Genomic DNA, 17,546 nt, shown 5'->3' with positions numbered 1-17,546 from the left:
GCAAGTAATTTGCGCCCCCTAACCCGTGGATTTGCGCCCCCTAACCCGGGGATTTGCCCTAACCCCAGATGTTGCGCCCGGTGCGGCTCGCCCCCCCTGCACCCCCCACGCTACGCCACTGTGTATGTATGGTATTTAAATTGTGCGTACTATTACGAGAAAATGCCATGAACTTGGTCAGCATTTTTATCACGCTACACCCTCAAGAGCTTTAGTATGTGGTACTATGACAGAATTACTAAATGTAATCCAGCATGGATCAGATCTGAAATCTAGACGAGAGATTACCGGGAGCGCAAGATATACAGATAATAAATGGCTTGTTTTAAAAGAAGAAGAAACAAAACCACAACGGTGGCGATTACTGGTGAAGTAAATTAAAGAGACATAGTCACCCTGACTCTGGCAATTATCTCCTAAGGTTACAGAAAACACATGGCCTGTGAGCATTACACAGGATCGGAGGCAGCTACCCTGAGTGACTCACACCAATTAGCGCAAGTTAAGAGTCAGACCCCACTGAGCACACACCATGGGTGTGTTACACTGTTTGGTAGACAACAAGGTCTAAGGCAGATCACCTTAAATGCTGAGTGATAAATTGACAGATAACTTCTAACTGTGAAGAATCAGATTATAAATCCCTTTGATTTTAGTGCAATTCACTTCTAGGTAATACATTTAGGGTCCAAGCTTGGAAGCAGGATCCCAATGAAATGGCCAGGATTTAATAAATGCAACTTAGAAGCCAGGCTCTGGAGCGACTTTTAAAGTTACAGCAAAGGGTTTGAGCATGAATTAACATTGCCATTGTTCATATAGGAGAGGGAGGGAGAGAGAGAGAGAGATTGTTTGTCATCGTAAACTTCATGGAAATTTCTGTGCCATTGGAGATGTTCTTGCGGGTTGCTAATTGTTCAGCAATTTCATGGATCAAAGCAAAAGAGAAATGGAAATAATTACTGTGAAATTGCTTTCTTTGCAAGATAGCTTTAAGAGTATAACATGGTGATTTTTCTATATAAAAAGGTATTTACTGTTTGAGATTGTCAAGGATAAATAATGTCAGAAAAGCTAAGAAGCATGCCACCCGAACTTAACATGTTCAAGCAGAAGTCTCATTGAACTCAGCCTTCCTTTCTCGCTTGTTAAGAGTGCTTAATATACCGTACTTGCCTTAAAAGCACATACGGTAATGTATGAATGCCATCGGTGAAACACAGAAAACCCATAAAGAAACAAGCCTTCATCTCTGTAACCAACCAATAATCCAATAATTTCAAAGGCTAGGGCACCAACACAAGAGTCTGGGTTTATCAGACATTAGTCCCATTAATTTCAATGGGTTGTATCCAACTAAGTTTAACCTAAAATAGACTCATTGGAATGAATTGGTCTACTCTAGGACTAATGTTAGATAAAGCCTAATGGGTCTACTCTGAGCAAAATCTAACTGACTACTTAATGGAACACTTAACTGACACATACTATTGATTAAAGGCATTAATCTACTTATAATATTTAAAATATGAGCCAAGCACATTCATCAGTAATTGCCAGTGAGTGCCTTTCTTTTATTCTAAGGACGCTCGTTTCCGATGCACTGTGGTAACGAGCCAAATTCTGTGGGCATGGTGACAAACCCTCCTCTATCACTCTTTGAAGACCATGCTGAGGACCAAAACATTGTGTTGCATTTCGCTGGAACCCCTGCAAACAGCTGAACTGTCACAGTGTAGGCTACATTGCAGGATCCCATTCCTAAAAAGGACAACGTGGATTCCCCTGTGGTCTTTGTTGACTGCCATATCCTAAACGTACTGGGTCTTTGGTTTTACAGATCCCTTTTTGTCCCCAGTTCTCTTGAGCAGCTTCCTAAACAGCCTCCCTTACAAAGTTATGGATGAATGGGGAAATAACACCTCCAGACCAGCAAGAGAAGCATTAAAAAAATTAACATGTGGGAGTCAAGTCGGAGCCCAACCTTTATCTCAACTGGAGACAAAGGTCAAAATACACCACTGAGCCACCGTACCAGATGCCTTGCCAAACAAGCATCCTGTGCTGTAGGACCCAACTCCATCTTCAATGCAAGTCTGCTAGAGTGAGATCAATGCGTCTCCCCACATGCTCAGAAGTGCAAAGACGGTGGCTGGCAGCGTCCCTCCAGGTTTTCAGACTCTCTCCGTCCTACCTGGGGATGCCAGGGATTAAACCCGGGAACCTTCTGCATGCAAAGGAGATGTCCTGTGCCACTGAACCATTTGCTAACAGGCAAAGCCAACGCTACCCTGTTTCAACCCATCCTGAGCCAGCCCAAGCTGGCATTCCTCAAGAATCCACAGGTGCCCTGTTTGGTCTAGCCAAGCGCCACCGCGTCACAGGAACCGAGCCCTCGGCAGAAGAAAAGTCGACACCTACCGTGGTGTAGTGCTGCATTGGGTTGCTAGCGTACAGCATTTTAGTCTTCTTGGGGTTTAAAAGTAAAAGGGGAAATCCCTGTCGCCGGAGTCATGGAGTCAAGGGGTGGACGGTGGAGCCACGGGGGGCATTTAAACGGCATGCAAAAGTGGGGGAGGGCGGTGAAGTGCCTGTGGTGTGCCAATGGGGAAAGGGCAGCGGAAAGATGTGGGGCTGGCTACTTTGGTGGCTGGCTATTTTGCTTGCTTCTCTACCCCCACCCCCGGCACCCTCCCCACACCTTAGTTCTGTCATCTAGCTGCATCTAACAACAAAACTCATACCCACCCCTTTCCCTCTCTCATGACTATTCATTAAAGAAATAGGCAGGCCTAGACTTGCCCGGTGATGTATTGGACAGTACCACTGGTTCTCAGTGGAAAGGGGGGGGGTTGGAGTGTGAGGTGGGTGTCCTTTCTGCAGAATAAAACTGAGCCAGACTTAATTCCCATGTCCAAAATATTTTTTTTAGCTGCATGAAACAGATTTGGGTGGTACGTTGTTTTGTCATGGACAGAGTGAGACTTCTCTGCACAGGCAAATGGAACGATTTGGAAATTGTCCCCAGGTGTGTGTGTGTGTGTGTGTTTGTGTGTGTGTATTTGTGAAGCTGAAAAAAAGGTCTGTTCCCAAGACAGATAGTAATAGAAAGTCTGTGCTTTAAAGAGAAGGCCTTCTTTCTGCAACAAAAACATGTATCAATCCATTGATCGATAGATGCAGATACAGTGGTACCTCAGGTTACATACACTTCAGGTTACAGACTCCGCTAACCCAGAAATAGTACCTCGGCTTAAGAACTTTGCTTCAGGATGAGAACAGAAATCGTGCTCCGGCGGCGCGGCGGTAGCAGGAGGCCCCATTAGCTAAAGAGGTGCTTCAGGTTAAGAACAGTTTCAGGTTAAGAACGGACCTCCATAACGAATTAAGTACTTAACCTGTGGTACCACTGTATATGCAAGAGTGCAAAGCGGGGTACTGATTGTGCTGCTTCCATACCACTGGCATGAATGGATTTTAATATCATGGAGTCTGCAAGCTGGCAAGCTGCATGAAAGCTTCTCACCTATAAGGCTTCGGTCCACACCATTAGGGCTGCCATACATCCAGAATTTCCCGGACATAGCCAGGATTTGTCTGCCAAAAATAGCGACTGGGCGGAATTTCCGAAAATTGGTCAAAATGTCTATGAAAACCCGGCGTATGGCAACCCATGTTTTTTGCAAGAGATTTTGCAAAAGAAGCTCAACAACTTTTGTGTCCGGATTTCCACTTTCTGAAATACGGCAACCTTGCACATTATACATTTAAAGCATCTCCATTGCATATTTAAAGTACCTGGCTTTCACCCAAAGTACCCTGGGAAATGTAGTTTACCCCTCATGGAGAACAATCCCCCATTCCTTTAACATACTACAGTTCCCAGGATTCTCTGGGGGAAGTCAAGAGTGCTGAACGTGCTTTGAATGTATGGTGTGGATCTGGATAGTTTATCTTTTGATTTTTTGTGTGAGAGAGAGAGTGTCTCAAGGACTGGCAAAGAGAGGATCAGGAAGCATGGAGGGTGATGGGCAGCTGCCTTATTTACTGCATCAGACCACTGGTCCATCCATCTCAGAAACATCAACATCAAAGATGCAGAATTTTTTTTCCAGCTTGAGGGCCACATTGCCTTCTGGGCAATATTCCAAGGGCCACATGCCAGTGGTGGGTGGTACCAGAGGCAAGAGAAGGTGGAGCAATGAACGTAAGCTTCAGCTTTGTGCAGTAGATTGGTTTCTACTCACACTTGCAGACACTCATCTCTATCCTTCACCAGGCAAGCAAGAGGGATGGTCCAGCTGGGCAGAAGCACTCAAGGAGAGGCTGTGCTCCCCCTGCTCTTCCTCCAATGAGACCCCTGGTTCCAGATATGAGCAAGAACGAACCCTGACACCATGGTGATTCTTCAGTGTCCACCTTGTTCCCCAGGGCCTCTGGATATAGTTGAGAGTTGTGGCTTGGGAAGAGTTCCAAGGGCCCAAAAGTGAGGATTGGAGAGCCACATTCAGCTCCGGGCCTGAGGTTCCTAACCCCTGGCCTATGCTGAACCACATTGACTCTCCACCCTTTCTGACAGGGCCCATTTCCAATTCTATCAAGAACCAAACCTAGGAGCTTTTGCCTGCCAAAAGCAGGACTCCAAGTCGCCTCTCCTTCCAAAGGAATCGTTTCTGTCCTGCGCTTTCTTCTCAAAGGAGCCCAGGGCAAGCAAGCAAGCAACAAGTGATAAAACGATAAAGACCACCTTGAAAACAATTCCAATACAGATGTGGACTGGGAGAGATCTCAACTTAAAAGGCTTGTTGGGAGAGGAGGAGGGTAGGGACCGAAAATACGATGGGTCTAATAGATGCGTGGAGATTTAAAAACCCCACTATAAAGCAGTACACTTTTTTCTCAAATTCAAACCAGAGCTGGGGGAGAATAGATAATATTTGGATCTCGAAGGAACTGACACAGAGTCTAATTAAGTCTGAAATTCTCCCGCAAACTTTATCTGACCACAACCCGGTATTTATAGAGATAAAGGGTAAAGATGTTACAGTAGGTAGATGGAGAATGAACGAATATTTATTTAATGATCAAAAGATAGTAAACAAGGCAAAAGAAACAATTGAAGAATACTTTAAGTGGAACCTAAACAAAGAAACTGCGATAGAAACGGTTTGGGACTCAGGAAAAGCAGTTATGAGGGGCTTCCTAATTCAGAAAAATTGTCACTTGAAAAAAGAAAAAGAGAAAAAAAAGGAGGAGGTCTTAATACAACTTATGGAAAATGAAAGAAAATTAGTCAGTAAACCTGGGGAGGAGACTATAAAGCAAAATATAAAAATACTACAAGCCAAATTTTCCATGTTAGTCAATCAGGAGATAGAATGGAAAATTAAAATGATGAAACAAAAGAATTTTGAATCAGCTAATAAAATAGGGAAATATTTGGCATGGCAACTAAGAGAAAGGACGAAACAAAATATGATTTGTAAGATAAGAGAGGGAGATAGGATAGTGGAAGAGCCGAAAGAAATAAAAAGGTTATTCCAGAAGTATTATAAGGACTTATACAAAAGAGGAAACGAAACAGACTATGAAATAGAGCGTTACCTGCAAGAACATCATTTGCAACAGATCGCAACTGAAGAAAAAGAATTATTAGACCAGCCGATTACACAAGAGGAGATAAAGAAGGCCATAAAAAAGATGAAAATTGGAAAAGCGCCGGGGCCGGATGGCTTACCGGCCAAATATTATAAAATACTAAGTGACCAACTATGTCCAGTTTTATGCGATGTGATGAATAATATCCTAAAAGAGGGAAGGATTCCTAATACCTGGAAGGAGGCCTTTATTACATTAATACCTAAAAAAGACGTAGACTCCTTGGAGGTGAAAAATTATAGACCGATTTCGTTATTAAATAACGATTATAAATTGTTCGCGGACGTAATGGCAGAAAGACTAAAAAGGGTATTAAACAACAGAATTCACAAAGACCAAACAGGCTTCCTACCAGGGAGACAACTGAGGGATAACGTAAGAAACGTAATAGATATCATTGAATATTTGGATACTAGAATAGACAAACAGGCGGCATTGGTATTTATCGATGCCGAAAAGGCATTCGACAACGTCTCCTGGCGTTTTCTGATGAAAAATATGAAAATGATGGGGATGGGAGAAAGATTTAGAAAAGGTATAGAAGCTATCTATTATGAGCAAAAAGCAAAACTTATAATAAATAATACCACGTCAGAATTTTTTGATATATCTAAAGGAACCAGACAAGGCTGCCCCTTGTCTCCTTTATTATTTATAACAGTGTTGGAAGTACTTAATAAGAGAGTGAGGGAGGCAACAGAGGTGAAAGGAATTAAGGTAGGATTGAAAGAACATAAAATCAAGGCTTTTGCAGATGACATTGTATTAACATTAGAAGATCCAAAACATAGCGTAAAAGAAGCTTTGGTGCTGTGTCAGGCCTTAAGGTTAATAAGACCAAGACCAAAATGCTGGTAAAAAACTTAACTAAAGAAGATGTTGTAGATTTAGAACAAAGGTCGGGAATTAGGACAGCAAAGAAGGTAAAGTATCTCGGAGTATGGATTACGGTTAAGAACATCAACTTATATAAGGACAACTATGAGGTCACCTGGAAGAAGATTAAGAAGGATTTAGAAATTTGGGAGAGAATGAGATTGTCTTTTTTGGGGAGGATAGCGGTAATTAAAATGAACGTCCTGCCTAGAATGTTATTCTTATTTCAAAATATTCCGATGCTTAAAGGTGTAAAGCAATGTAAAGAGTGGCAAAGAGCCTTGGCGAGATATATCTGGCAGGGAAAAAGACCGCGAATAAAAATGAAAATATTGGTAGATAGAAAGGAAAGAGGGGGCTTTTCCCTACCGGATTTAACTTTATATTATGAAGCGGCATGTTTATTGTGGTTAAAAGATTGGATAAGACTAGAAAATAGGGACATCTTGGATTTGGAAGGCTTCGACAACAGGTACGGGTGGCACTCGTACCTGTGGTATGAAAAAGTAAAAGTGCATAGAGGCTTTTTAAATCATATTTTCAGAGGTCCAATCTACCAAGTATGGGAAAGAAATAAAAATCTTTTGGAAAGGAAGACACCTTGGTGGATTTCACCAATAGAGGTGTTAACTATTAAAAAAATTAATATGGAAGGAAAAAATGCCACGTATGAAGAGCTTACAAGGAAAACAGAGCATGGTATTAAACTTAGACCGTACGATGAGATAAAAAATTTATTTACTAGTTGGTTGCAATACCATCAGGTAAATGATCTGTTAAAAGAAGATAAAAAGAAATTAGGATTTGAAGACAAAAAATCTAAGTTTAATGTGGAAGTTATTGAAGGCAAGAATAAAACTCTGTCCAGAATGTATGATATCTTGTTGGAGTGGCACACAAAGGACGAAGAGGTGAAGGAGGTAATGACCAAATGGGCGATAGATGTTGGACATAATATTGATTTTGAAAGGTGGATTGAATTATGGAATAATAACATGAAGTTTACGGCGTGTACGGTATTGAGAGAAAACTTATGGAAAATGATATATAGGTGGTATCTCACGCCAGTGAAATTGGCTAAGATGTATAGGCTAAAAAACAAAAGATGCTGGAAATGTGGAGAAGCAGAAGGTGATTTTTACCACATGTGGTGGTCATGCAGCAAAGTGAAAGGCTTTTGGGAATCAATATATAACGAACTTTAAAAAATCTTTAGATACACGTTTCCCAAAAAGCCCGAAGCTTTTCTGTTAGGAATGATGGGTAAAGAAATTAAAAAAGAAGACAAGATATTATTCCTTTATGCTACCACAGCCGCAAGAATCATGTTAGCACAAAACTGGAAAACGGAAGTTATACCTAATATAAGTGAATGGCAAGTTAAAATGGTAAACTATGCCGAGCTCGCTAGAATAACAGCAAGGATTAGGGACCAAGATGAACGGAAATTTCATGACGACTGGAATAAATATTGGATGTATATTGGAATTAATTGGTAGACGGCACTAGCGGGGGTAGAACAACTCTAACAGTAAGGGGTTACTATTTAAGATCAATAATAAATTACGTGACCATAGAATCGATTTGACACTTACCAAAGGGGTGGAGGGAAGTCCAAGGCTCGACAGAGCCTAAAACAAGGTGTTTATTTTTTGTATAATTTGGTGGACATAATATGTATAAGTTATTCAAATGAACTTTGTATATATCGATATGTTTATTTGTGTAAATTCCAATAAAAATTTATCTGCAAAAAAAAAAGAAAAGAAAAGAAAACAATTCCAATACAGATGTGGACTGGGAGAGATCTCAACTTAAAAGGCTTGTTGGGAGAGGAGGAGGGTAGGGACCGAAAATACGACAGAGACAGCAGCTCTGTCTCTGGAGGGCATTCCAGAGGGCAGGAGCCACCACACTGAAGGCCTGGTTTCTATGTTGTGAGCAAAGGACCTCCTGGTAAGATGGCATTTGCAGGAGGCCCTCACCTGCAGAGCTCAGTGATCGACTGGGTATATAAGGGGTGAGATGATCTTCCAGGTGTCCTGGTCCCATGCTGCATAGAGAGCTTTGTACACCAAAACCAGCACTTTGAACTTAACCAACCATAGGAAAAGAACTTCTCAACAGTCCGGGATGTAGAGTGCACATACAGTGGTACCTCTGGATGCGAACAGGATCCGTTCTGGAGTCCCATTTGCATCCTGAAGCGAACGCAACCCGCGTCTGTGCGACTGCGCACGCACAGGTCGTGATTCGCCGCTTCCGCACATGTGTGTGACATCATTTTGAGCGTCTGCGCATGCGCGAGCGGCGAAACCCGGAAGTAATGCATTCCGTTACTTCCAGGTCACCACGGAGCGTAACCTGAAAACGCTCAACCTGAAGCATATTTAACCCGAGGTATGACTATACTAACAAGTGCATGCATATCAACCAGCAGGCTCATCTGGATCCACATTCACACTCTCAGGACCGTTGGAGATATTGGAATGAAGCCTCCTTTTATCATTCGCTGCCTCCTGCCCATCCCTCTTGCATTCGTCCCCCATCCCTTTATCCATATACTTTCCATGAGCAAGGGAACTCCATTTTCCCAGCAGACTTGAAAGAGTCAGGGGCAGCGAGAACAACCACTCTCGCTTCTCCAGAAAAGAGGGCAAAAGAGGACAGAGATCTACGTCACATTCGCATAAGACTAATTTATATGTGCAGGGGCAGATTTAGAGGTAAAGAGAGCAATTTACTTGGAACAATTTAATTGGAACTTGTCAGCATAGTGCGGATGACCATCCTTGGTCAGCTTGAGCTACTGTCCAGGTGGAAACTGTGGCTGGGCATCTCCCAGGTCTCTCAACAGAGAGGCTGTCCTCTATAAAATAGGGTACATGACATGGTTTGTGTTGGGTCAAGTGACCTCAACACTGCCCTGTAGCCCACAGTATCTTAGGCTGTAGACCAGGGTTTCCCAAAATTGGAAGCTAGCCAGGGATGATGGGAATTGTATTCCAAAAACGGATCAAACGGATCAAGACCAAAGTTTGGGAAACCCAAATATAGACCCTGGTGCAGAACTTTACAACTCTGGGCAAGATCAGTTCTTCTGTAAACCACGGATTGGATCCTACTCAGAGTATACCCACTGAAGGTCCTCAACATGACTAACTTAAGTCCAATGATTTCAGCGGGTCTTCTCTGAGCAGGACTCACCTGGATGCAACTACATCCTCTGGGCTCCCACGTAAAGGGCTGTTATTGTGGGGTTACAGTGATTCAGCTCAGATATTACTGACAGGGCTTGGCATATTAGCACTCCACAAGCAGAACCTGCAATAAAATGTTACAGAGGATCCTTGCTTCCAAAAGGGCTGGGAAACCTGTGGCCCTAGCCATGTCGTGCTCTCCAGATGTTGGCTTCCAACTCCCATCATCATTTGTCATTGGGGCTGATGGGAACTGTAGTCCAACAACACAGAGAGCACTGCATTGGCTATCCTTGCCCTAGGCAATGGTAGCTGATGCCTAGTGAGAATGATAGGGCAGAAAGCGGGAAGTCAACAGCAGGTGGCACCAGAAGCAACAACAGAGCCAACTGATTCTAGTTTAATTCCCCATCCTACGCTTCATACCTGCTACATTCTATAAGGGCAAGGACTGAGACTAAGGAGTATGAAAAAGACAGCCAGGGCCACCCTGTAGGCAAGCTGCAAGTAAGAAGGCAGGTGGACATAGAATAGTAGAGTTGGAAGGGACTCTGCAGATCATCTAGTGCAACCCCCTGCAATGCAGAAATATGCAGTTGTCCCATACGGGGATCGAACCTGCAACCTTGGCATTATCAGCACCACGCTCTAGCCAACTGAGCTATCCAAGCACATCCAGAGGAATCAAGGTTGGTGGGGCAGTACCCCATTTGCTCTAATGGACCAGTCTCCACTGCCTCTGGGACTGCATGCACCCAACTTTCAAAACCCCTCTGCAAACTATCAGTTCAGATCTCTAGTCAGAGTGTTTTGCTCCTCTTCCCACAACCAGCTGGCCCCAGGTTCAATTCCCAGGGTCTTCAGCTAGGTGGTGAAAGTGTTGGAAGCTTGGGTGCAGCTCTGCTTGGGGTTAAGACAGATAGAGTGAAGGGCATCCATATCCCCAGATGATCTCTGCACATTTAACCTATCAGGATAGCTGTCTGTTTAGGCTGATACATCTTAGGTGCTGTGTTTACAGCTTCCTCCTCCTCCTCCTCCTCCTCCTCCTCCTCACACTTCTTTCTTAGACCTCAAGATGATAGGTTTTCTTTGAACTAGCCTCTGCGAGATCGAAGGAGCAAGCATGGCTGCCTTGTTCTTCTCTGGGCTAGTTAGACTAGAACTAGAAACCTTTCTAGCTGCTATGTATTTCCTAAAATCCTTTTGGTGTATTTCCTTCAACAAACAACTTTATTATTCTCTTGCATCTCTCTATGTGTGATTTCAACAGACAAAGTCTATTCTCTAACCAAGCTTCAGTAGAAAAACACTGCTCAATATGCATATGAAAGGGTTTCAGTAGGTAATAGGACCCCAATAGAAAGACCTCTAACTGAATCCCTGGAGAACGCCTGCCAGTCTCTGTAGACAATGCTACTCTACCTAGGCATGTCTACTCAGCAATGAGTTCAGAGGAGTTGACCCCCTAAGCAAGTGTGCATAGGGGGAAGGGCCATAACTCAGTGGTAGAACATCTGCTTTGCATGCAGAAGGTTCCAGATCCAATCTCCGGCACCTCCAGGTAGAGCTGGGAGAGATCCTGTATGAAACCCTGAAGAGTTGTTGCCAGCCAGTGTAGGCAATAGTGAAATGGACTAATGGTCTGACTCACCATCCTGTGCTACTGCATCTTCAGGGAACATTTGTAGCTCAGCAGTAGAGCACCTGCATTTTGTGTGGAAGGTCCAGTCCACAGCATCTATAGGTAGGGCTGGTGAGAAAGCCCTGCCTGAAAACTTGCAACTCGGGGCTTATCATCTCCTCTGTTTGTCCCCTGCTTTCTCCAGGGAAAACCTGCAGTTTAGTGCCAAATTGGAACAAACAGCAACCGGGTTCCCTGCAGAATGCAGTTTTGCTCCAATTTAGGGCTAAAGGGTAGGTTTTCTGGGGCAAAGGCAAAACCACTCGGACTCATGCCTAGAAAGCACGAGGCAAGCAGGAATCCGCTCAAACCCTGCTTTCTAGGCATGGAACAAGTGTGGATGAGCCCTCTGTGCAGACAATACTGAGCCAGGTGGACCAACGGTCTGAGTCAGTATAAGGCTCCTTCCTGTATTCCTAGAACTGCAGCATCAGTATCACCGCAGGAAAACATCTTCACGGTTCCTTGTGGCATAACTCTATACCAGCACGAATTAGAGCCTCTGCTTTTGTGCTGTTGACGCGCTCCACCTACTGCAAGAATGTTTGCCTTCCACTTGTCCAGTCAAGCAACAGAAGCTTTAAACCTGGATAGCATAGTTGGTTAGAGTGTGGTGCTGATGAACACCAAGGTTGCAGGTTCAGTCCCTAGCTGCATATTCCTGCTTTGCAGGGGGTTGAAGCAGATGAACCTCAGGGTCCCTTCCAAGTTTACAATTCTATGATTCACATTCCTACACCTGAGAGATGTTTGGCTGTTCAGCTGAGGTCTATGAACTTAAAAAAAAAAAAAAGGAGGAGGAAGGAAGGAAGCAAGCAAGCTGGTCTTCCCTCTTGGGACTCTTGCTTCATATCCTCCCCCACCCCAGCAACCATGGGCCCAACCATGATAAGAGAATGGGGAGGGGAAGGAGAGGGAAGCAACCAAGAGAAACTATAGGCAGTGGCTTCAGCTTTGGTTTTGAAACTCTGGCAACTGGCGCCCACTGGGGCTAGTGGGGCAGGAGGCAGGGGCCCAGCAGTAGGTGGCGCCAGAACCAATGACAGGCAGAGCCAGCTGATTCTGGGTTGGTCCCCGCCACTCCTCCTTGCTGAAGTTCTACATGGGCAACACAGAGACGAAGGAAGAGGAAGCGGTGGGCAGTGCTACTCCCTTGACTGGGTGTAAGCAACGTGGCAGGCAAAGGGCGCACTGATATTGGTGCAGCAGTGTGCCACATTGGCCCTAATGGAGTAGCCTCCACCACTGTCTCCCAGAGAGAAGCCTTGAGGGATCCATGGAAAGTTATCAGAGGTACCTCTGTGTGAAGAGGATGGCACACAACTCCATGGTAAATCACTTCTTTTTGAATGCAGAGGGTCCTTAATTTGATCCAGCATATAAAGGAGTGCTGTGCCAAAATCTTCTCCTGCATCCCCTCCCCCCCAATTTCCCCATCCAATAACATGAAAGGAAATTGCATTTGCAAAATATTGAAAGGGGAGATGAAATTTTTAGAGAAATTCTTGCGTTGTTTGTTTGTTTGTTTGTTTGCCATGCATACCTTTTGAGAGGGCCAAGGGAGTGGTCTGTGAATGTCCTTGCTTTTATTCTACACATCATCTCATCAGTGGTCTGCAGCCTTCCTGGGTGCCCACGTTCCAATCAAAGCCCAGGGAAAGCCGTTGTGAGTGACTCATCCCATACCTCTTTCTCAAATCAGAAGCGGGGGGAACTGGGCAGGAGGCTGCAGAGCCCTGGAGAAATGTTTACTGGGGAAGAAAGTAACATCAACCACCTGTGACCCCCTTGCAGCAATAAAGTGAGCTCCAACCCTTGCATTGAGAAAAATCCTACAGAAATTCTAAAATGCCTTGAGAATGAGGCAGAAAATCTGGAGCTTCATTTGCGAGGAAAGCAAGCTTTTGATAAATCGGAGGACACGTTTCAGCACACTGATAGTGTACTGAGAGTGTCGGGGGGGGGGGACCCAGGTTCAAATCTCTGCTCACTTGTGAAGTTTACTGGAGGACCTTGGATCAGTCTCCCAGCCTGACCTACTTCACAAGGCTGTTGTGTGGGTAAAGTCAAGGGGCTTGAGTTCACCATCTGATGGGAAAGACATATGCTTGAGATTCTGGAGAGCTGCTGCCAATTAGAGAAGACAAAAGGTGGCCCAATGGTCTGATTTAGCCAAAAGCAACTCTGGAAGATGGAGCATAGCTCAATGGTAGAGCATCTGCTTTGCATCCAGAAGGTCTTAGGTAAGAATCTTCAGTAAAATCTTCAGAATCTTCAATAAAGAATCTTCAGTAAAAGGATAGGTTAGAGTAGATAAGACCTCCAAGGGCGTTTCAGAGAATAGCATTGGGAAACCTTTGCTCAGCCTCATGGGAACTGATCTGTGAGCACCACCACCCCATAAGGTTGAATCTTCTCTCCCATTCTATTCAACAACCTCACAGATCCATTGGGACCAGTCCTCAAGAGATCTGAAGCAAAGCATCATCAATATATCTCTCTCTCTTTGTTATCTGGATCAGGAGAGACAGTGCAGACAGCGAACCAGTGTCTGGAAGGGGTCATGGGATGGATGTGGACCAACAAAGGGTGAAGAAGAAGAAGAAGAAGAAGAAGAAGAAGAAGAAGAAGAAGAAGAAGAAGAAGAAGAAGAACTGGCTGCTCTTTTGCTCCCCTGCTGTGATGCCATGGTGACAAAAGTGGTCCCCCAAATTGTTTCCTTCTCTCTCTCTCTCTCTCTCTCTCTCTCTCACTCTCTCTCTCTCTCTATATATATATATATATCATAGGTAGTTTAAGAGTGTGATTAACAAAAATGAGGTTTATTGTGAGGAAATCACATCACACAAAATTCAAAATGTAAAAGAAAAGGATGTAGTGTTAAAGCAGCAATCTACTGGATTGGGGCAACCTTGAAAGAGCTCACCTCCTCCTTCCCTTGAGAATTTAGCTGGTGCAAATGCTTCCTGAGGCCAAATCTCTGCAGGACATGTTGGTAGAGTTTTGAAATGATAGGACAGACAGTACCATTTCAGACTAGGAGTGGGAAATACCTCTCTCTCACTCTCTCACTCTCTCTCTCTCTCTCTCTGTGTGTGTGTGTGTGTGTGTGTGTATGTGTGTATAGTAGGAGGAGGAGGTTGTTCCATTAGGGCCAAAGGGGCCCTATGATCTCCGCTAGTCTCCAGCTATATTGCCTTCTTACTTACAGCCCAGGAGGTGGCACTGCCTATCAGCTTCCACTTCCTTAGTCTCAGTGTTGCTTCTTGCAGAACTCAGTAGAGAGGAAGATGGAGACAAAACCGGGATCAGTTGGCTCTGGCTACCCTTGGCTCTGGCGCCTCCTACTGTTCATCTCCCTACCTTCCGCCCTACCAGTCCAGACACTAGTGCTTGAAGTCTGACGTGTCCCTTGAACCAACCCATCACCATGTCATTCCTCTGCAGCTTCAACTGAGTCAACAAAGCCTTCCACTTTCTTGCCATCTCTTACCATTACGGAGTCATTCATGCTTCTCATCTGGAAGACATCCATGGTGACTTCTGTGCGGTTGGAAGCTTCACTGCTCACTGCATGCCCCGACTGGGGAAGGTCAAAATAAGTGCTGTCGGGTTCCCTGGTGGAAAGGAAACAAAAAGACTTCAGTGCATCTGGTCTGGTCTCCAATGAATGCAGCCTCACCTTGCACTTCTACTCATTCATTCATTCATTCATTCATTCATATTTAGCAAGGTATATATACCAGCTTAATCCCCAAAATCTTCAATGGTGCAATCAAAATTCAAGATTCCCTAGGATGAGAGAGTATGGGTTTAGAGGATCTTGCATTTTCACAACTGATTTGGAGCTACACTAGAGTAAGTTCCCCGCCCTCAGCTCAGTCAGTAAGTCCCACATCCTAGCTTAAGCAGGGCTCTGCCAGCTGAGGTGAGGGTCATCTGGCAAAACTTAGGATTGCTTGGTACATGGCAGGCATACAATATAAGGCACTCATTAAAATTACCAATAAAATCAGGTGTTAGCTGGGCTGCTTTTTGCACTATACAGCCAGCAGTTTAAATATATACATAATGAAATAAATTTGCAAATTTAATAGCATGTCAAATTTACCTGTCTGGGGCACAGAAAACAGTACAGTGAAGGCACTTATTTAATATCAATGGGCAGTGTGTTCCAAATAAGAAGTGCTGCCACACTGAAGGACTGATTCCTTGCAAGCATAGAGCAGGCATTATGTGGTGCTCTTTGCCTGCAGAAGATCAATTCCCTGGAATCTCTGTGTAGGGCTGGGAGATAGATCCCTGCCTGTAACTCTGGAGCACTGATGCTGGTCCATATAAGCAGTTCAGACAATATTAAGCTTGTAAGATGAATAGCCTGACTCCAAAGAAGGCTGCTTCCTATGTCCCTGTGATATACATCATTTTGAATGCATGCATTTTAAAATTGCCTTTCGAAACTGTGCATCTCTGCAAACTAATTTCATCTGGAATACAAATGCATGCATGTTGGTTGTTGCATGGCTGTTATTGAAGTTGTAAATTACTCTGTGGATGTTGTTGATGATGATGATTAGAAAGCCATTCATTATGGTCCCAGAATCCTGACGGCATAGATCAACCTCCACCAGTCTAGAGCACTCCAGATTGGTGAAGGCTGAAATATTGGTGAAGGGATGATAGAGATGATGGGGAAAACTGTTCAGACAGAGCCAGGCCTGGTAAGAGCCCTGAAAACACCAACCCTGCATTGTCAACTCCCACTGGACAGGGCTCTGACTCTGAGGACAAGTCCCCTTTGGAACTGTCCACAGTGGAGGGAGGGCACTTTGCTATTACCACTCTGCAGCCTGGAGCAGCAGTGGTGGTCCCCAGCCCTGCTGGTGCCAATGCCTAAGATAGGAGTTGTCTCTGTAAGAGCCCACAGTTCCTTTCCTTCTGCTGAAATTAGACTTGAAGGCAGCACTTTGCTGCAGCCAGTTGAACAGTGTGCATTTGTTGCCCTCAACAGTTTCTTCTATTTGTACATGGGCCCATGGGCCCCAGAAAGGTTGGCAACCTCTGGCTTAAATAGGGCATGACCACTTTAAGTGCAGCAGTTTCCCCCAGAGGGGGTGGAGCTAAATGGCTGCAATATTATTTAAACCCCCCAGGTGGCTCTGCACCTTTGCTGCAGCTGCATCCTTAGCTGGTGGTATCTGTGCTTCAAGGAGCTGGCCAGGGTCCTGAACACCTGTCCTGTTACTGAGTCATGCCAGCTCCTCTGTGGGGTCCTGGCCAAAAGCACAGGTTACTGTAATGCTGGTGTCTGTGCAGGTTGATATTACCTGCTTGACAATGGAGGAAAAAATAAGCCTTTCTACTATCTGCATCAGCTAGGTGAAGCTCCTAAATCCAGCTATGGCATCAACAAACAATACATGTGGGGTCTCCTGTTTGCCTGCAGTGGGAGAGAAAGTTAGCCAAAATTGTGCATGGAAAGTCACTCAGGGCAACAAGGACATTATTGTAAGCTCTTTGGGGCAGGGGCACATCACTGCAAAGCTCCGTTCACCTAGACGGTGGCATACAGATGATACTTACAGGGTGCTCCAAAGGTGCTCGAATGTGGTGCCTTCATCTGCTGGGGAAGACTCAGACATCTTCACAGCAGGGGTCTCTGATGAAGGAAAGATGGCCCTAAAGCAGAGAAAAGGAGTAGGAAATCAGCTTAGCAAGCTCTGAGGTATTTTATTTATAGAAGTGTTCATATACTGCTGCGTCATAAAATAAGGCGGCGTACCATGTTAAAACACAAAGTGCCTTAAAAATAAAATAAAATAGAAGTGCAGATAATTATAAGGTGATTTTGAATGTTTGACTGTGAAGCTAGATTGAAGTTGGGAAATTTCCAGCCTTCAAACCAGATTAGGTCCACCAAGCCTCGGCATTTGGCCCTCAAGGCCATTTCAGCCAAGCCACAGCCATCTGCCCAACACCTGATATGTCATAGAAGAAGGTAGGTATCGTGCAGGGGAGGAGCCATAGTTCAGTGGCAGAGCATCTCAGGGCTAGGAATGTCCCACTGCCAGACAGTGTAGACAATGCTGAACTAGATGGACTGGCTCTGTAGCTTTCTCTCTTCCTAT

The 17,546-nt window shown here is 44.5% G+C and overlaps 1 protein-coding gene and 1 long non-coding RNA gene across 4 annotated transcripts in view; both read right to left on the bottom strand.

Annotated features, from left to right (window-relative positions):
* Positions 1–17,546, bottom strand: part of LOC310769585 — a 276,754-nt gene that overhangs the window by 63,200 nt on the left and 196,008 nt on the right. The gene's annotated exons all lie outside the window — the stretch shown is intronic.
* Positions 1–17,546, bottom strand: part of TP73 (tumor protein p73) — an 87,783-nt gene that overhangs the window by 63,200 nt on the left and 7,037 nt on the right. The window contains exons 2-3 of one of the 3 annotated variants that reach the window (XM_083628707.1): positions 17,002–17,097; positions 14,912–15,035 (exon numbers count right to left, since the gene is read on the bottom strand). In XM_083628707.1, the coding sequence (XP_083484833.1) occupies positions 14,912–15,035; positions 17,002–17,060 (183 nt within the window). In that variant the 5' untranslated portion in view covers positions 17,061–17,097. Of the gene's footprint in view, positions 1–2,421; positions 2,714–14,911; positions 15,036–17,001; positions 17,098–17,546 lie in introns of those variants that run through there. The other 2 variants (XM_083628709.1, XM_083628708.1) reach the window with 2 other exon arrangements.

The sequence above is a fragment of the Podarcis filfolensis genome (genome assembly GCF_964270895.1).
Source record: "Podarcis filfolensis genome assembly, chromosome: 8".
Classification (NCBI taxonomy): Eukaryota; Metazoa; Chordata; class Lepidosauria; order Squamata; family Lacertidae; genus Podarcis; species Podarcis filfolensis.
Note: the sequence above shows the minus strand (reverse complement) of the source record. Positions and strands in the feature narration are given on the sequence as shown.